The sequence below is a fragment of the Phalacrocorax carbo genome, chromosome Z (assembly GCF_963921805.1).
Source record: "Phalacrocorax carbo chromosome Z, bPhaCar2.1, whole genome shotgun sequence".
NCBI lineage: Eukaryota > Metazoa > Chordata > Aves > Suliformes > Phalacrocoracidae > Phalacrocorax > Phalacrocorax carbo.
The window spans coordinates 68,172,984-68,193,300 of record NC_087548.1 but is presented as its reverse complement, the minus strand read 5'-3'; the positions used below and the strand labels follow the sequence as shown (position 1 = coordinate 68,193,300).

Here is a 20,317-nt window from a genome sequence, read left to right as displayed (position 1 = left end):
TATAGGAGAACAAAATAGGTTGCAGGATTTTTTGTGGCTTGCTCTTTTATGAGTGGAGACTGTGATTTTTTTTTTCTCTTGAGGGATTTCTGTTTTATTTTTGATGAAAAACAGTTTGTGGAACAAAATGAAGCTATTTGTAGCAGCATTTAAATCGCTTCACTAAGGTCTGCTGCTGGAATGGTACATCACCTTTTGGGTTTAAAAGTGTTTGGAGGGCAAGAAAATAGTATGGTAAATAATAAATTTACTTGCCCTCAGACTGGGTTGTGAAATACCTCAGAGAATGAATGGATACAGCTGATGAAGATAAAAAGACACATTAGTCTATTTGTATAAGCACAACAGGAGAATTTATAAGACTTGACAGGGAAGAGTAATGAAACCCATAAGTGATTGTGGCATGCTGGAAATTGGTGTCTGGAGGTATCAGGAGGTGCCTGAGTTGTCTCCACTAGTGCAACAAACTCCTGAAATACAGCAAGCTGAACCGTGAGGTTGCACTGCCACTTTAGCTACTGGGGAGCATGTTTATTTGATGACTTTTGACTGTTGGAGATGGTGAACAGAATCCAGAAAGTTTTGTCTAAAGTGGTAAAATATTCTTTTACTACATCCATGTCCTAAAAAAATTTCTCAATTTTTGTAAAATGCAGTAGTTATTACAGTTTTGTTTACTTACCTTTAAGAAAAAAAAGCTCTAAGAAATACTTTTGCTCTGTGAACATGCCACAGATGCAAGTAATAAATGAGGACTCTCATCCCAGTTTATATAATTTCTCTATTTCTACTCTTCGTGCTAAGTACTATTTAAAAGCCATAATTAATGAGGCAGAAAGTGTGAGGTCCTTTAAGACAGTTACCTGGCACTGCCTACAGCCTGCTTCTCTGGGGAGCCCTATTTTTGTTATTTGTCTTCTGTTTCAGTCACTCTGGGGCTGATATCATACTTCCACTATCAGAGGAATTGTGCAGCGGTAAACCTACACTGTGCTGTACTTCCTTTGGCAAGTACAATTTAAAATTCTGGAGAACCTCCTTTCTCTCTTGCTGTCTGCTCTGAAATGAACATATGCCCTTCAGAACTGCAGGTTTGCAGAAGGTAAGTCTGGCAGATATCTTCTGCCTATTGCATGACAACCAGAAGATGGACATGATTTAATAATTATCTCTTAAAAGTTCAGCTAGAGGACCATCACTTCCAGATATGGCAGGAAGTCTCTGAGTTTGGAGGGAAAACTCATGAGGATTTGTTTTATTTTAGTGGCAGAGGGTGGGATTTGTTCCTCCAAGCTCCTGTCATAGAATGGGCCATCGCTCTGTCACCATGTTTATCAGTCCTCTGGGAAACCAGCTGAGTTACAAGAGAAAAAAACCTATTTCTTCATCTGGGCTGTGTTTCCTGGCTGTCTTCTGAACACACGTGCCTATCTGGGGCTCTGAGAGAAGGCACTGACTAGTTGGTAAGTAGCCTTTCCACATCGTTATGGCTCAGTCCATAGTTGGCCCCAAGGAAGATTAATTTATTTTCATTCTTAATTTGGCTGGCACCAGATGTCCTATAGAGTTGCCAAGACGCGTACTTGAATGTGCCACAAACCTGACTGCTGTTTTCTGAGACCACAGATGTCTCTGCAGAACTAGGCTATGAGGAACGTGGGACTATTGCAGTGGGTCAGTCTGATCCATGTGGGCAGAGGGGGATTAAAGCCACAGGGACAGCATCTTGCCTTGCCCTGGTGAAGGTGATGAACATGCTTACAGATCTCAGCCAGAAAGTGTCCAATGGCATGAAGAACTACAACTTGAAAAAAAAAGTGCATTCACTCTGGCATGCCCTGCATAGATATTAGCTTTAGGCAGCTGAGATCAAGCAGCCTGAAGTATCTGGAATGCCGGTCACCATGTTTCACACCATCTGAAATATTTATCAGTGCAATCTGCAAGGATCATAAACAGTCTCCCTCAATCCCCTATCCCCCTTCAGAACATGCTATGGAGGATAATCAGTCCTGTAAGTGTCACCAATTTCTGAACCTTGCAGTTTCCTAGTCACACTCTGCCTCATTTTTTTTAGTATCTTTCCTGGATATTAAAATTTAACACTTTATCTTTACAATATGTATGGAGACAGAAATGTGCTACATTTTCTGTGCAGGATATTTCCAGTGACGTGCAAGGACATTTGAAACATGTGTTTGGAACAAGATGCTTGTTCCTTTTTCTGCGGGTATTTAAGAAGTGGCTTCTGATTTTGGGTGTTTGGCTCCAGATAACTGCTAGGACCTAGTTTCCGAAGGAGTCAAATTACATACACCACCAGAGGACAGATGGGAATTCTGCATGCTTACACTGGTAGCTGCTGATGGCTGTTCTGCTCCTGAACCCCACACCCAGTAATAAAACAGGCGCGAATGATACCCTGCATACTCATAAAGTGCTTTAACAATGCTGGATGCATAGCTGGACAAAAGAGGAGACGTAGGAAGCAAACCCTTAGCAGGACTCCAACTTGAGTGCAAATGAAAAGCGATACTCACTTCCTCTGGAGCAGTGGCCTTCATTCTTCTTTTATTTGTGTGTCCCTAGCAGATTTCCAGTAGGAAAGCAGGCTCCCTCATACAGCAAATATTAATTCCTGGTAATAGCTTTCCTTTTCTAATCCTAAGCAGATGCTCAAATCACGGGACTAAAACCGTTGCTGTAGAGCATCCTGTTGTGAACAGTGTCACAGTCTCAGTCATTCTTCAGGCCACCAAAGAGAAGAAAGGGAAACCCTCTCCTAAACAGGCTGAGGGCTGCTCTTTTCACATCTCAAAAAAGCGTTCCCTCCTATTACTGCAAGGTCTCTTCCTTTGCATTACTATTCCCACTTTGTCACCCTGCGGGGAGGGGCTGCAACAGAAGGAACTAAAGGCCTGGAGTCCTCTCTTGCTTGTCTCAGGGAGGTGCAGGCCCTTTAGCAGTGGTGAAATGAAGATCTTCTCTGGGACAGGGTTTGGGAAACGATCCTAAAGTGCCGGGTAACCTGGATGAGACCACTGCACTCCCTTTCAGAGGCAATGGGAGAGACTGGGCAGCATGTGGAGAAGGGCTGGAGGAACTCCAAAATAGCTTAAGTACTTCCGGTCATGTTTGGGGTCAAAGTCTGAGGCCCTGGAACTTCATATATTGCATAAAAATTTTTAACTAAGTAGCTTCACAAGACAGGTAAGAAGAAGTAGATAACATATACCCTGAACAGTTGCCCCACCATTTCTGTGTGACGGGGGAGAGGTGACGGGTAGCATTTGTAAGGCAGACTCACAGAACCCGGAGTCCCCCCTGGGTGCTTTGTTAGCAGAGTGAGTGATACACTTCTTTCCTATTAAACCCAGAAGTTACACATTCTATTTATACGCAAAATCTTTTGCAAAGCTAAGGACTGAGATTTAAAAGCCAAGAAGTTTACTTTCGGTCCGTTGGTTGAAGTCTTCAGGAAGAAAACTGCGAATCTGCAGGGAATAGCCTAGGCGGTACGGACACAGCCGCGGCACACGCTCTGGGCGCCTATGAGTACCGCCAGACGCTGTGCCCAGGCCCCTCCCGGCCACCCACCGCCCCCCGCCGCCGCCCTGATTTGGGGCCTCGCGAGGGGTGCCGCAGCTAGGTCGCCAGTGCCACCTGCTGGTGGGCGCAGTGACTGCTGCCGCGCCCTGCCGTCCCCGCGGCCGCGGCGCGCCGCCGCCCGCTGTTGGGTGCTGCCTGCGGGCGCCGCTCCTCGCCCGGACGCCACGGGTGACAGTGCGGTGGGGCGGTGTCTGTAACAGGTTCAGAGGTGACAGCGTTTCTTTCAGTTTCTGTGTTATTTAAACGCTAGACATTTTCCGGTGTTTGCTTAACGAATAATAGCGTGGCGTTGGTGATACAGCTTTTGTTAGTCACATTATTTTACTACAGTTTTAAAATTGAGGCCGATACTGAACCACATTTTGTTCTGCGTTTTCTGTTGGTCAAGAATACATAAAAGCCTAGTATGGATATCACCAGCTGACCTTAGAAGACTCTGGTTCTCATACTTCTGTAAATGTCTAACACATATGTATGCATGTATTTAACAAGAGTGGTGAAATGAACGATCGTGTGGAAGAAAACTGCATGGAAAGCAATTCTGCCCGGGACACATCTTCAGAAGGAAAAGTCTCTCCTGCTAAGGACTGCTCAGTAGAGCCAAAACAATCGGTATGACTTCTCCAGTACCATTTTATTATCAAGACACTTACCATTGCCTTCAAGTTACAGCATAACTACAAAAATAAAAAGCTGGAGTCAATAGGGAAATATCAGTAATGACAACAGTGAAATGAGCCAAGTTTGCACTGCAGTCACTTAGAAGGCTAAGAACACTTCTGAGCTCAAATGGAATAGTAAGTATGCAAGTTGAGTACTCTAGAGAAGAGAGTGCTCTTAGAGGGAGTTCTACCTCTACAGCTTATTGTTTGTTCCCAACTTGAAATTGGATGATTTATGATTATAGACAATGATGATGCTGAAGTGTATTTTCTGCACTTAAAATCTACCCCAGACTCAAAAGCAGAAATGTCTGAATAATGCAGATGCATGAGATTGCCCTATATGTTTTCAGAAGGATGCAAGTGAAGATGCACAGCATCAACCACTTTGTTGTAAGTAAGTGCACTTAAGTGCATGGATAGTTCTAAATCCCTCTACCAGCAGATTGGACTGAACTGCCACTGCTTTCCCCATGAGAAGCAATGAAGGCACTCATTTGTTTGTGAAAAATCACTATGGACTCTGAAAGGAATGACAACCTCCATGGAAGCTGAGGGGTGGCAAGCCAGCTCCATTTACCTAAGAGAAGAATATATAAATTTGTATGTACATTTCTGCCTTTGCATAATGAATGACAAGTGTATATTCAATGTCCACAGTCATTGTCCAAAGAGAAATCGTTTGACACAATGCCCAAGTTTGTTTGCTTTGGCTTTAGGCATGACTGTCAACATACATGGGCTACGTGGAATGGCAATACACGGAGTGGATGTTTTAACCTCCAAAACTGTTGAGCAGTTTTAGCTAATTGCAAACATGAATGCCATAAAATAGGCAAGAAAATGCTCCCCCCCCCTTTCTCAAAAATTGTGCTCAGTTTAGCATCTTTATTTTTGTCTGTGCTTTTTTCATACTCCTCACTTGTGCAAATGCTTCTTTCCTGCACCAGTCGCTCCTTCAGACATTTCTCTTGCTCCCACATTGGACAAAGATGAGTCCTTAGCATCAGAGGGAACAATAAAGACAAGGGTGAATCCAGCTGAGACGCTTATAATCACAGTACTTGTTTTTACATTATGGATGAAGTTGCAGAAAAAAAATAGATGATTCTACCTCCTACAAAACAACTTCCAAACTCCATGCCACCGTACCAGTCATGTATTCAGAGTCATAGTTGTTCCCTCTCCTGTCAGGATGCACAGCCGGTCAAAGGAATAATCAATTAACAGTTAGACGTGCAAACATTTTAAACAATGTGATCTTAATTTAGGTCAAGTTTTGCTTTGTTTCCATACCTGTGTTAAGTTATCAAGAATTTTAATTTTAATGTCATTTGAAAGCCAGTGAGGACATTTGGTATCTAATAAGTATCTGTTCCAATTGCACTAACTATATACTTTCTGTTGTTTATTTATAGGAGCAAGTCGAGAAACAATTAAAAAGCTTAGCCTTTCAAAATCCAGGACCTCAGGTAGCTGACTTCAATCCTAAAACCAGAGAGCAGAAAAAGAAAGTGTGCATGTCACAGATGAAACAAGAAATTTCTAATAATCCCAAGTAAGATGTGTTAATTTATTATATATTTTACATTTAAAAATGGCTGGTATACTGCTTATTGAATATAAATGAAACTAATAAAAGCATTAATATTTTGCAGAGAGATTTCTTGTTACACATGAAAGCTGTGCTGGGAAAACAAGCTTCTGTTTGACAACAGAATTTTGATTTACTTCTTTGGCACACTTCCATTTTTAATAACAGTGGCTGTTGCAATTGGGATATAATGCTGGCATTTCATTATGTTGTGAGGTTGTTAAAGAGGAAATATTTGTTCCTGGACAGATGTTTTTCACATTTGTTTGATTCAGTCTTTAAACGTGTTGAAGCATTCTCTGAGAATCACTTTTTCTTCTCTTTCGCAGAATTACAAAGAAGTACGACAAACAGGGCAGGCTGCTTTGTAATAACATTGATTTGTGTGACTGCCTGCAAAAGAACTGCCTGTGTTGCTTCTATCCTTGCCCCAAATGCAGTTCAAAGAAATGTGGACCAAAATGTCGCTGCAATAGGAAATGGATTTATGAATCAATTCAGACTGAAAGTGGGAATGTGATCAGCGTGTTGCCATTTTCTGTCCCTGACTGATTTTGTTGTGAAAGTTTTTGCACCTGAGCAAAGTTCTTCTTTCTTCACATTTTATTAAAGTAAATCTTGGCTTGCTACCTACCTTGCTGCCTACCTAGCAGACTTTAACCTTTCCCTTTAAGTATGTATTTAATTCTTCCTCATCCTTGTAAGCTTCACTGAGGCATCCAGTCAGTCCTCTCTAAATCTTGACTTTCTAAAACTGAAGGTGTCTGGACTGCTGTTGGAAGACTATTTTCTTACCCTGGGAAGCTGAACCACCGTACTTGTAATGAGTTTTTTCTTGCTGATTTCTCTGCTTATTCATTTACTCAGATGTGTGACGCAGCTCGCTCTTTTGTGAGTGCTTGTCCAAGTGTCTTTTCCTTCCGACGCAGTCATGTCTTGTGAGGTTGAGGCAGGTGCCATTTGAGATAACACTGTTCTTTGAAGCTAGGTCACCACTTTTCATGTCCTTCCGTACATAGATCAGAGGAGAGTGGAAACAACTCTGCAATTCTTTCTTGCTGCCCAGGCTGCAAGACTGAAACCAACACATTCAGTGAGCATTTTTGGGTTTTTTATTACAGCATATGGCACTCTCAACGTTTATCAGTCATTAATTATATAGCTAGAGGTAAACACGTTGTAGAAGTCACTTTCTACTCACATAGAATCCAGTACATAGCATTAGTAGCAAGGCTTGCTAAAGCCTTAGGCCGCAAACTGTGAACTTTCACCTAGATGCACTGACCGTAAACTGAACTTTTACGTAGCTAGAGGAAGCAAGCCCCCAAAACTGTGCAAACCAGACAGATAAGGTAGCCACCAACATCAGCAGAAGCTGCATCCATTAAGATAAGAAAAGGAATGTCCTGCTTGGACAGTAAAGGATCCTGTAGGGAACAAGAAGACCCCAGACCCAAATATTGCTATTGGACTGAACCATCGTGTGATGAGAGGGGAACTTAGATTGTAAGTGTATAATTACCCAGGGATTTCTTTGTTTGGGATCCCTCTCTGGAGGCACCCAGCTCAAGCTGTTCTTTACTGATGCACCACTCGATAAATTTGTCTGGCATATGCCACGTCCGGACTCTGCTTCAGGGAAACCTAGGATCGAGCCTGAGGGGACAGAAAGTGCCCAAGAGTGAGTGTGCGTGAGTGAGGAGTCAAAAAGGGGCACCCGTTGGCTCAGTGGAGCTGCCTGCTGCGAAGGAGCTCTGGTCCTAGCAGTTAAAGTCTTGGGTGGTGTGTGTGCGACTCCCTGAATGGTGTGTGAATGCTTGGGCTGCGGCTTATTCTTTAAGAAACAGATTGGATATTTTTGCCTCTGGACAGAAAAGTCTCTTCCCAGGAGTTTCCTTTTTATGCAAGTCATGACAGATTTCAAACACCATAACTGACACTCAGTCTTCTTAAGAGGTAGGTGTACTTATTCATGATTGGCACTAACACTCTCTTTGAGGAGTAAGGGTCCCCCTGGTTCTTGAAGTGGGGAAGGCTGTAGATTGCCACAGGTGATCTCTAGGAGTGTGCTGCTACTGGGGGAACCACTCCTTGGGCCCAGTGCTTGCTGGTTTTGAGACAGACTCTCCCAACTTTGAATGTGGCACCACTTTTCTCCCCTACAAGAGGCTATTCTCTGTAGACAAAGACCTCCTGCTCCAAGGCAGAGACATCTTCCAGTAGAAGAAACTTCCTGGAACAGATCCCAAGAATGCCTTAACACCACAATCTCCTTCTGACTTGATACCTTGGAAATATTTGTTGCTCCTCTCAATTCAATCTCAGTACTTAAACTTGTAGCATAAAACCACCCAGGACCAAAAGGCTTCACTGGAATATTTGCTGTGGTGGTTAAAACTCTCTGTTTGGCAGTCGGATTTGGTTCTGTCCTCTCATATACCTCACCAGTCCCAAAGTATCCTTTGACCTGTGCCTGGAGTCCAAACAGCCCACATCATCTCTGTGCTTTGTTTCTTAGGGGGGGTAAAATCCTGCCAATATAGTCAGAGGTTGGTTTCTTGTTCCAGGTGTGCCTGGAGTCATTCTGGACTCTATTGAATAAGCAGCTCTTCAAGAAGATAAAGTTGGTTTACACGGACAGGAAGATGGCAGTCTTCCTTTGCAATCTCAAGATCTGAAAAGGACAGGTTTGAATTAACTTCACTTTCTCTCCACTTAAAGGGGAAACCAGTGGATTCCTGTGGTAAGGCTACATATTAAATTTTTGAGTAATGTGATTAAACCCAGGTTGGTGTAAGTCTTTAGAATCCCATTATTGAATTAATTGGTGTTGCTTTGTGGTTTTTAATACGAATGGTGCCTCTGTCACAATCATAGCTAAACGCACAGTATGAGAGAACTCCATCGGAAACACACTTAGTGCAACCTTGGAAATATAGCACAAAACCTGAAAAAATTGAAGTGAGAGCCAAGATAAGGCGAATGAAATAAGTGGATGCTGCAGAGGCCATTCTGCTGTGGTTTGAGAATGACTCTTCATCGTCGCAATGATCCTGCTGACTTTTCCCCCCAATTCCAAATGAGCAGCTGACAGTGCATAAGGTTAATGCCTGCTAGGGCAGTTGTATATGGGGAGGGGGAAGAAAGAAAAAGACCAGTGCCACACATATGTTTATACTGATTGTGAAACTTAGTGGTAGATACATGTACATAAAAAGAACAGAATGCCTGTATCTGATAGTTTTTTTAGGCAATTACGTAATGCCGCACTGCATCACATTGTGGTTTTAAATAAAATCCTCTACCAGAAAAGGCAGAGAATGTTTCTTAATTGCTTATGAAATTGGCCATTCTCCAGATGACACTAGATCATCTTTTTACGTTATGTCAGTCTAAATAGAATATGTTTTTCCCTATGGAATAAATTTGCTTTGGAAAACTAATGTTTAGAATAAAGGGAAGGAGATCAATGAACTGTTCTGTAAGGTCTATTGGTTCTTCTTCTCTCTCCCCCCTCTCTGCTCCCCTCCCTCCTCCCCACCCCACTTACGATTATGCAGGTTAAACAGTTTGTGATACTGTCAATTTACTTTGTCTGTCTTTCCTTGTCCACGTGGCTGCTTTGCTCATGGCTACCACTGATCCCACTGTGGCTTAAGGAAAGATGAAAGCACAGGTACATATTAAACTATAGCCTAGCTATGATACCATCTTTCAGTCTCTTGCCTAAAAATTGATTCAGTTTGTTTAATTTGAACTCATTGTGCCTTCCACTGTATTTCCCTTGCTTAAAATACATATCTGTCTGGAAGGAGATATTCACCGTCTGCTTTCTTAGATATTATTACTGCAAAAAAGTCTATCTCATGGAAATTAATGTGCTTCTGTATGATTTTTGTGTAGGTAAAGATGGTTCTTTCTCTGCGCTATGCACAGCATCTTGTTTGCCTTCACTGCACTCCATGAGACTTTAAGCCAGAAAGTTAGCCACTGAAGACACTTGTTATTTAACAATTTGTTCATACTTCTTGGTATCAGAAGTTGTCACAGCTCTGAGGAAAAAAAGAACTCTACAGTGAATATTTGCCAGCCTCTGTGGTTCATACAAACACAGAAAGGCATTAAAGAATTTGAACTCTTTTCCAGACAATTTTCATTATCCTTTTAACACCTCCTACAAGAGCGCAACTGAACTTTCTCTATACACATCCACACCAGAGTGGAATTCAGATTTGATTCTCTTCAGTGGGAAAAACCAGAAGAACTTGACTAAAGAAATATAGACTGGCACTTTCTGGATAAATATATAAATGTGCCTTAGATAAATATTTGCATGAAAAGCATTACAGTTGCTGCAACTCTACTGAGTTGTCACTCTACTAGCTAGTGACAGGAACATTGACTGTAGCTTCCCCTTTGACACATTGCTCATGATCTTAAAACATTTTAAAAGGAATTATGCATGTTTCAGTGGACTATTTTGTTTGATACTATTCTATTTGGAAAACAGATACATCAAGTCTGAAACAACTGCAACTTTGAACACTAGTTAGGACATGATACTTGCATTTCATTAACCCTAATTTGTAATCTTGGCATGAAACACAGAAATATTTCCTGTCCTATGATTTGCAGAGAGCACTGCATCTTTCCTCCATTGGCCTGGCCCTGCAAAGTTCTGACCCGCTTCCACCTCCACTCAGGTGCAAGTGTATGAATGCTGGTCCTTTACAGGGTCATATCTGTTTGTCTTATAATGGAATAAGTCGAGGCCAGTTGTCCACAGCTGAATCTCCTGTATGGTCACAGATACCTTTGATTAAAGGAGTAGGCTATGCAGCCCTGATTTCCATTGTGAAGCACTGTGTGACCCAAATTATCTGACTTCCTTCACATGACTAGACGTAATAGCAAATGTTCACATACAAGCACAAAAATAGCAAACAATAAACCAGCATACAGAACCAAAAAACTGAGTCCCCTGCCCTTATTCAAAGTTCCCTGCTCTTACTCCTTCTGAGCAGAATCCAAGTAGTCCTCATGATTTTGAGATTACTCATTCAGTGGAAGGCAAATAATGACACAGAAAACACGGCAGATTTTTTCATAATGATAACAGTCACAGATGGCAACAGAGGAGTCTTTATTTCTGATAGATGTAATTTAACAAAAACATTTAAAACACACTTTACAAAAAACAATTACTTTTTGAAGAGATTTCAAAAAGGTAAAAGGCACAATTACAAGGGTAAAAGGCACAGTTCAATCCCTGCCACACAAATTTATAATTTGCTAACTTCAACTGCTTAAGCTGTTTGCAAGTTGCAAGTGAAAATTTATGTGAAACATTATTTGTAAGACAATTATTTATTCAATAGTGTCAGGGATATTGTACAAATCAGATCTTGGAGGAGTAGCAAGTGTTCCGTAATTCCTAACTTTACATCCTTTGCACGCTCTATATAGTCAGTTTCACCTGAGAACCACAGAAGTATTTTAAAAAGCAGAGCCTAAATGAATTTTAACTGAAGGGCTGGGCAATAAGAAAAGGCTGTAAAACAAACTGTAATCAAATAACATGAAGGCTTGTTTGGTCTTTGTGAAAGAACAGAACACATAGTTCAATTTCTGGAAACACAAAGGAGGGGAGACTGAGCTTTTCAAGTCTGTTGTAAGGCAGGAAGATTCCTAGCTTTCATTAGCAGCTAAATGCTGTGAAGTCTCAGTCACTGATGCCTAGGATTTTGTCATAGGATGTGAGCAGATTAATCCAAAAGTCTATTTGACGTCCACTTCCGTGTCTAAGTGGAATATTTGGAGTCAAAGTATGGGTAACAATTTGACTCAAGATATGTCTTAACTAGGTGGATTGTTAAGACAACCGGTAAAATACATTAAATTGTGTAATATCATTAGGTCCGCGAACAAAGCTATTATTCACACTGGAAAAATGGGTCATGGATGCAAGTACAAAACAATCAAAAAATGAATAGTTGGATGAGAAGTCACAACCTTTTATAGTTGTTTTTTGGGAACAGAGAAGGTACTAGGAAAAAAAATTATTTAATTGTGTACTTGACAGCACCTTGTCAGGTTAGCTTCATTATTTATTATTTCTAACCAGGTGCTCTCTTTCCCGTCCTTCTTCAGTGAGCCTTTGATCACAGAATAACACAGGGTGGAAGAAACCTCTCCAGGTCACAAGTCAAACCTCCTGTGCGAAGCAGGTCCAGCTGGAGCAGGTTGCTCAGGATCCTGTCCAGTTGCAGATGTTCACTGTTCTGACTATTTGAACATTCATTTGATGCAGCAAAGCATGAAAGAAAACATTTTAAAATAGGTCCATATGTTTATAAAAACAGCAAACCTCGGTGGTGCATACAATACCTATATCAGCTGGAACTTTTAAAAATAAGTAAGCAATTGTCTAGACTTCCAGTTGCCCTTCCTCATTTTGATTGAACAAAGTTTATAAAATTGTGCTCTCCGGAAAGATTTCCTAGAACAAAAAGTTACATTATTTCAGTGTGGTGAAACGCTGATTTTTCTTTTCCAGCCAAATAAAATTTCTTGCAAGAATATTATCTTTTTCTGTTTTATAAGAGTATGGAAAAACAGATGAAATAGTTGAGTGTAGTTATATTTCACCCCAGAACAACAGCTTGGAAAATGTAGCTGCCTTTTGTAACAGTGACTGTGGGTCCAACTTCTGGTGAGAGGTATAATACAAAGGTTTATGTCTCAGCCAGGAATTCTCTGCTTTAAAACTCCCATTGGACTATGGCCAGGTTTGGCACACTTTTTTCCTGAAGCTGATTTTAAACAGACATTATCTTTTCAAATAACCTGGCTGAAATTCTGGCCCTATTGAAGCTAATGACTGAATTCCTCAACAGAGGCAAGATTTCAGCACATCCTTAAACCAGTTTATAAAACATTTCTTTACAGTACCTTTGAAATTTCCAGCCTTTTCCCACCTGCCTACTGAGCCTACCATAATTTATTATTATACACCTAACCCTCTGGGACACATCTTATAAACCTTTACAGCCACACCCAGAAGTCTCTTGCAGATGTTTAATATTTTTAGTTGACTTCCTAGGAAAATGATGTTTATAATCATGCTGCCTGTTCTTCTGTTTGTTTTTCCCATCGTCTTTTAGCCTGTTTTTTTTTTTTTTTTTTTTTTTTTTTTCTCCCAGTTTTGGCCAAATCTGACGGAAACTAGAGGCCTCACAGACAGCACACCTGCTCCAGGTGATATCCGTGGAGTAGATACACCCGGTTCAGCGCCGCTCCCGTGCGCTCAGGTGTTGCGTGGCCTGCCAGCAAGAGGCCCGCGGACCTGGGGTTTGGAGCTGGCTGTGCGCTGCCACGTGGGGCCGAAAGGCTCCGAGGGGCCTGGAGGGGCCGAGGGGTTCCTCACAACCCACGCCGCAGCCGTGTGATGCGAATATAGGCACGGATGACGTGTGACGGAGGGGGAAACACCGCTCCCCGCTGCCGGGCACCACTACCTCCGAACACTCTCAAAGCCCAGAATTTCAGCTTCAGCCTTTCCAGCGGTTGTGGCGTGCTGCAAACCACTGGGGCGGGGCGGGGCGGGGCGGGGCGGGGCGGGGCGGGGTGCGGTGGGGTGGGTGTCGCGGCCCTCAGCAGGGGAACTCCGGCCGCCACCCTGCCCACGCCGCGCCGTGCAAGCGCTGGGCCGCGCCGTGCCAGGGCGAGGCGGCGGTGCTTGGCTCCGCGGGGCTGCCGTCGAGGGGCGGGGCCGCAGCGGCAGTCATGGCGGCGCCCGTCGTCCCGGAGAGCGAGAGGTACCGGCTGCAGCAGCGCTTCTCTTTCTGTCCGCGCTCCTGCTGCGGCCGGGCCGGGCGGGGCGGGGCGGGGCGGGTTGGGGACAGGGCTTCGCCGGGGCGCGGCGGGCCTTGGGGCCCTCTGACCGCCTCCTCTCCTTCCGCGCAGCATCCGCCGGGCCGTGTCGCTCCTCAACGCCGTGGACTCGGGCCGGTTCCCGCGGCTCCTCTCCCGCCTTCTTCAAAAGCTGCACCTGAAGGTCGGCGGGGGGCTACGGGGGGAGGCCGGCGTGGTAGGTGGGGGGAGCCGCCGGGCCCCGGTTCCGCAAACGGTGCTGCCCGCGGGTGTGGCCTGGCGGAAGCGGGGGCTCGGCCTGTGCGGCCGCGGCCGGGGCCCGGCGGGCTTTGGCAGCCGGCCGCTCCGTGCGCCGGGGGAGCTCGGCCCGCCTCTGCCCGGAACCCGCTTTCAGGGACAGGCGCGACGCTCTGTTTTGCTGAAGGACAATTCCAGTGTTAAAGTACTTTTGATCTTGATTCATCACTAACTGCTCAGAAAGACGGCAGGTGAATGAGAGAGGCAAGAGGCGGTAATGAATGGCAGAGGGCGGCCGGCCGGTATAGCGCTGGCTGCAGCCGGCTCCCGCCGCTTGCTGCTGCTGGTGTCCCTGAGGGCACTCCCGAGGGACGCGAGGTCCTTCGCTCCTTGCACAAACCCCGCTCTTGCCCTTGCAGGGAAAACACTAAATGCGTATTTCCCGCCCCCCCCCCCCCCCCCCCCATTTATATATGCCCACCCACCAAAGCCAGCTGTGGAATTCAGGTTAAAAAGAAAGTCCGTTACCTTTAGCGAATATTTTTGTCATCTTTACAGAAGTGTTCTTTGGTTTTGGTTTTTTTTTTGTTTTTTGTTTTTAAATTGCGGAATAAATAGTACAGAAAAAACCATAAATTCAGTAGTCAGTGTCAGCACACAGTGCCAAAAAGTCATATGGAGACTAAATTTAACCTTGGCACTAAATATTGCAGGGGAAACTGTAAGATAAATGCTAAAATAAAAACTATTTTGTCGAGTTTCCTTTCAGTGTCAGGTTTTTATTTCCTTGTTTCGCATTTAGAAAAAATATTTTAAAAATACAGAATTTATGTTCTATACACATATATACAAACTAAGCATTAAAATATTGTGGTTGTATAGAAAATACAAATACATTAAAAGTCACAATTATAAGGACTATAAGGATCGCTTAGATTATTTTATTCATTTGCTGATTTTATTCCTACGAAAATTGTTTTGTTCCTACCAAAATTACTTGCTTGGATGCTGATGTTATTGAAAAGGGTTTTCTCAGTTGTTTTGCATTAATATTGACTCATTGGTAACTGGAAAGTACAACCAACTTTTTTTTTAACTACTCAGTAGCAGTTTAGTAGCTTTTCACAATTTTAATCAGCATTTACATAAGCTGGAGTGGTCTTTTGAATTTAGCCCACGCAGTCAATCTCTGAATCGTTCAGCTGGCCTTTCCAAAGTATCTGACTCTAGGGCATGTTAAATAATGGGAAACTTTATTTAAACTTATTTGCCTTAATGAAGCAGATACTCGGAGCTCTGCGTTTCCTTCTAACAGCTAATGATTCAAATAATGTTTCCATTTTGATACTCTTGTTACAGACACTGCGATCATTTAAGTTTTTGTGTAATTGCCTCATTTTGTGTATTCTGACAGCTCAATTGCTTTTTTGTGTAGCTTTGCAGTTTTGGATTATGTAGTGGTCTAAATATGGTGTTTTGATGTCTGTATCATAGATTTGTTAGTAATTATGTTCTGAAAGCTGGCAATATCTGCATTTAAATTACTATTTAATTTGCTGTAGTGTAATAAATATAATCGCTGTGCTTTAAAAGTACAGCGCATTCTCAGTAATCTTCAGTAATACAGAAAGCTATAGATTCACATCTGACTTCCAAAATAAGCACGCATTAGGCCTTTATTTCCTTTATACAGCATGGGTGATTTTCAGAAGAGTATTCAGAGTGGAAGAAGCTTGGGTAACTAACTTCACTACAGTTTTTCCTTCTGTTTTCTTTGGGGTCCAACTCAAGTAACACACTTTGTACTTTTCTTATTTATAAAAGGTTGCTGGAGATGGTCTAATAGTTGAAAGAAAAATATTTCTTCAGTGTCTCTGGGGTACAAAGTGAAAAAATTCTCTATTGATATATTTCAAGTAATCCTGATGCAGTCTGCTGTGATGCTGTTGCCTTTTAATTTTCATTTTCAGTGAGAGGAATTGCATTGTATTTTTCCATTGGTAAAGACCTTTACTTTGTTATTTCTATTTAGAAGCAACTGGACAGCCAGGATGTTTATAAAAATGGGGAGAAAGCTTTTGTTTTGACAAGTATGTTCTCAGTTGCAAAATGGAATGTTAGGACTAACCATTTTTGTGCTTCAGGTTGAAAGTAGCTTCAGTGAAGAGGAGGAAGAAAAGCTACAAATAGCTTTTTCGTTGGAAAAGCAGGATCTTCATCTAGTTCTTGAAACTATATCATTCATTTTGGAACAGGTACCTTGTTTCTATCCTTATGAATTGATAAGTATGTGTTTGGGGTTTTTTTTGCCAATTGTAGATTTCAAAAATATAAAAGTCATGTTAAAAAGTAATTAGTGAAAACCTGTATCTGTAGTATATGGTGCATGTTTTGGAGGCATGGTTTTATTGCTTTTGTTTGCATGCCTTCCTGATTTGACTCATTGCATTTGTGGATTGTGTTTCTAGCTAACGTTAATAGAAGTAGTGGTGGAGGTGAGCTCTGCATGACTCCGAGAGAAATGTTGATAATTATGAGATATAGTCTGTCTTTCTTATTCATTATAGACAAGCCAGCCATGCATTTTTTTTTCCCTAATTCCTGTAAGGAGAATATTAGGTGGCATTATTGAACACTGCTTAAGTTACAGGAAGAGTCAGTTATGGAAAATTTTCATGCACAGGAGCAGTCTGTACTTAGGTGAACAGGCACACCTGGTGTAGCTCTAGTATCCAGTTGAATAGGTGACTGCATGGTGCAAAGCTAAATATCTTGTAAACAGAGAGGGTTTTCTTGTTCTAGAGTCTAGCACTACTGAGGCTGGGAAGCCAATGTATTATCTGGTAAATACGGTCAATTTTTTAGAAATTGCCACAGCTGTGATGATGTCCGTCCGTTTCATGCAAGTATAGTAAGTGTAGCCTGTGCAGAGGGCATGTGTACGGATGGTCTGTTGTAGGGTTTGAATCTTGTCCTTTCTTATGCATATCACTTTATGATTAGTTCACTTAGTTAGCACATACCACAGCATTAGGAAACAAACAAACAATACTCCCCATGGCTCCTATCCACTGAAAAATCAGAATGGAACCTGAGGCCACATCCAGGCTGGAATTTTGAATTTTCATCTCAAACAAACAGCAAATTTACCTGTTTTATTGCCTAGTCCTAATTTCATCAGACTGCTTTGTTTATGTGATAATTATTGGAGATGAAATGAAAAAGCAGTTGAGTCTCCTGTAGAACTTACTTCTTTTGCATTAAAAAAAAAAAAAAGGAAGGATACGAATATCTGCCTAAAGAAGAGTCCCAGATGGAATATGTGTTGTATGTAGACTTTTTTGTGTTCCTGCTGACAGCTACGCTCATTAGAGTAGCTGCTTTTTTGTCAGAGCATAACTTTTTTTAATGTCCCTTTGGTCTCTGGACACATTATAGGTAATAAGACTGCTGCATGTGTTGTTTTTTTTTCTTATTCCCCTGCTCTGGTGCTGATGGAGTCCTGTTTTGAAAGTGGAGACCAGCATACTATATAGAGTGTTTACCTCAAAAATTGATGCTAATAGCCTGGTTATGTCTAACTCTGGCAAATTGTTCCCGTCTTTTCAGAATATTACCTCGTAGTTCAGGCTTGCTTGAACACTGTGAATTTGGAAAAGTTGTCCTTTCTTCACAGTCACAATTGACTTCAAAGACCTTTGGGTCTTTTTTTGTCAGTGATAGCTGCTTTGGCATTATGTACAGCGGAAACATATACATATACTCAGATCTAGCTTGTATGTGTTTTTTTCATAATTTGTCTTGAGAAGAATAATTTGTAATATTGCATTTTGAGATACAGTTGAGAGAGTTACACATTTCTATCTTCTCAGGCAGAGGGTTAAGATGGACAGGATGCTTTTAGTCCCACAGCAGAGTTGCTAGCAAAAATCTTGAGTGAACATGGTAGCTATCTGTCATAGAATATATCTGGCACAATTTGTAGAGCAGTACTCGACAACAGCACTTATTTTTCCTTTTACCAGGCAGTCTATCATAATTTGAAGCCCGCTTCATTGCAACAACAGCTGCAAAACATTCACCTGGATCAAGACAAAGCTGAAGCATTTGCTAGTGCATGGGCAGCTGCTGGTCAAGATACGATTGAAAAGTTCAGGCAGAGGGTTTTGACTCCTCAGAAGGTAATGCTTTTTTCTAAGAGAGCATAAAGCTGTGTAGGTTTGTTTTAAAGCAAGGAGTTTAAACTGAGATACAGAGTTTGTGACGAGCCAAGGTACTGGAAAATAAGGAGGGTACTTACTAGGTAGCAGATAAGTACGAATAGGGCAGTGGAGTTCCATTGTCTTAAAGAAATGTTACATGTTAGCTGAGCTGCTCTAACTGTTGGAACCTGACTAGATGCGCACTGTTAGCACTGTAAAGTAATGCAACCTAAGTACCATTTGGAGATGTTTGTGAACATGCTTTACATAGGGCAAGGGTAAAATGTGCTGATGAAATCTTGTAGTGGTTTAGCTCATCAGCCTGTTGAGTCTCTGTACTTAAAGTGTATTTAAGCTCATACCATCTTTAACTTGTAAGCTGGTTGGAATGTGCATTTTGTGAGATACTTACTAAGATTTTGAGATACTTTTCAGTGATGGCATAATAATCTTGCTTCCTTACATGCTGTGGAAGCCTCATTGTGTCTTTAGGCATAAATGTCTACATCTGTGAGAAGGTATAACATCACCCTTCTGTTGATTCATAATAAACTGCATTGGAAAATGTATACAAAACATACCAGTGTCTGCCAAGATCAAATGCTTCAACAGAATTGTGGAACACCGACTCAGTTATTCTTGCATTATATTTATCATTGCTGTATATATTGTTGGGATAAAATTCAGGTTATTAGTTTATAATTTAGTAAAACATACATAGGAAATTAATTTTAGATATAGGTTACACGTGATACACTGACAGAAATAGAACAAAATAATTTATACCAGGAGGTTTACACCTAAATAAACTGAGAATTCTATTTTGGTGTAAAACGCACATTCTGTGAAGACAAGATATGTCTGTGGAATAGACTAAAGATGCTGACGCGGAAGTCATGGACACAGCACACGACCAATATGATCAAGCAAATGCCAGTGTATTACAGACACAGCACGGTTAATATAGCTCTTTAACCAGCTCATCACACACAAGCCTATTGTTAATTGGTCAGTATAGCCTTGGGCTTTATCATAAGGAGAGCCGCTAGCAGCATCAGCAACTCCCGAATGTGGATTGCCCTGGTTTTGCTACACTGTAATGAGACACTCCCGGCGGCGATATGGGATGCGGCCCCTGTTGACAGAGTAGCGCCCGTGGCCAACCTTGGAATTTGCAGCTTATTAGGAAGACGTGATGCCATCGTGCACATCCCCACAGTAAGTTTGTACAATGCCACTTTGTAAGTCTTGGTAAATACAAAATCACATTTGTTAGTAATAGCTACATACATTGGTTTTAACTTGCAACATCCTTGAGGCCTTCTTGTTCACAGGCAGATTAAGTCCACACAGTCTGAGTCTGGATTGTTCACTGTGTGTCCTTGGCTTTCCAGATATCCCACATAAAGATATTCAGAATTGCATCACAGGTGATTTTTCCAAAGTATTTGAACTTGATCGTTTGTATAACTGGGTAATTTTAGGCACAAAACTTGTAGAATTTTCATGTGGTAACTCATGAACCTATCCAAGTAAATGAGCAATAAGGTAAATATGCAAAAAAACCCAACCCAAAAACCAACAAAATCAAAAAAACCCACACCAAACACCACAAAGCCAAACAACTTTGAGATGAACTAGATGTCTTGGGCTTCTGTCTTTTTGAGATGATACTTACCAGTGCAGGCATACAAGTCCCAAAGTTTAAATGCCCAGTGGTACAGCGAGTATGTAGGCAAGTATGACTGCATTCAAGGAGGTGAGCAATTTGAAAACAAAGTGAAATGATGGAAATTTACAAGGCTAACTTTTCAGTGTGCAGAAGGGAAGGCAGTTCTGAAGATACCCTACAAAGCAGCTGTCTGAGAATTTTCTTCAGCCAGGCTATACACAAATACATATTTCACTACAGGTCTTCAGCATATGAGAAATTAATAAAAACACCTTTGATCGTCTTCTGTTTGGAGCTTGTACCATACACACCCGTAGTCTTTCTGTGACAGTTTGGGGCTGGCATTGCTCTGTTTCTTGTCTGTGGTTCTGTGAGCCCTGCAACATACAGTCCTTCTGGTGTATGTTATACTTTTGGAGATTCTTTGTAACGTCACCATGATGTCCTATAATGGAATGGCATTTTGCTT

The 20,317-nt window shown here is 41.9% G+C and overlaps 2 protein-coding genes and 1 long non-coding RNA gene across 5 annotated transcripts in view; all 3 read left to right on the top strand.

Annotated features, from left to right (window-relative positions):
* The first annotated feature begins 4,110 nt into the window (after positions 1 to 4,110).
* On the top strand, positions 4,111 to 6,485 carry ARL14EPL (ADP ribosylation factor like GTPase 14 effector protein like). The gene is made up of 3 exons (XM_064439077.1): positions 4,111 to 4,221; positions 5,690 to 5,829; positions 6,195 to 6,485. The coding sequence occupies exons 1-3, from the start codon at positions 4,111 to 4,113 to the stop codon at positions 6,415 to 6,417; spliced, it is 474 nt and encodes a 157-aa protein (XP_064295147.1). The 3' UTR covers positions 6,418 to 6,485.
* Positions 6,486 to 7,229: 744 nt separating this feature from the next.
* Positions 7,230 to 13,024, top strand: LOC135310421 (uncharacterized). Its single transcript, XR_010370464.1, has 3 exons — positions 7,230 to 7,371; positions 8,433 to 8,608; positions 12,016 to 13,024. It is a non-coding gene; the product is annotated as an uncharacterized LOC135310421 (long non-coding RNA).
* A 170-nt stretch (positions 13,025 to 13,194) lies between these two features.
* The window catches only part of COMMD10 (COMM domain containing 10), a 110,887-nt gene continuing 103,764 nt past the window's right edge, over positions 13,195 to 20,317 (top strand). The window contains exons 1-4 of one of the 3 annotated variants that reach the window (XM_064437750.1): positions 13,230 to 13,461; positions 13,831 to 13,921; positions 16,119 to 16,229; positions 18,000 to 18,155. In XM_064437750.1, coding sequence (XP_064293820.1) covers positions 13,331 to 13,461; positions 13,831 to 13,921; positions 16,119 to 16,229; positions 18,000 to 18,155 — 489 coding nt within the window. In that variant the 5' untranslated portion in view covers positions 13,230 to 13,330. Of the gene's footprint in view, positions 13,462 to 13,564; positions 13,683 to 13,830; positions 13,922 to 16,118; positions 16,230 to 17,999; positions 18,156 to 20,317 lie in introns of those variants that run through there. The other 2 variants (XM_064437751.1, XM_064437752.1) reach the window with 2 other exon arrangements.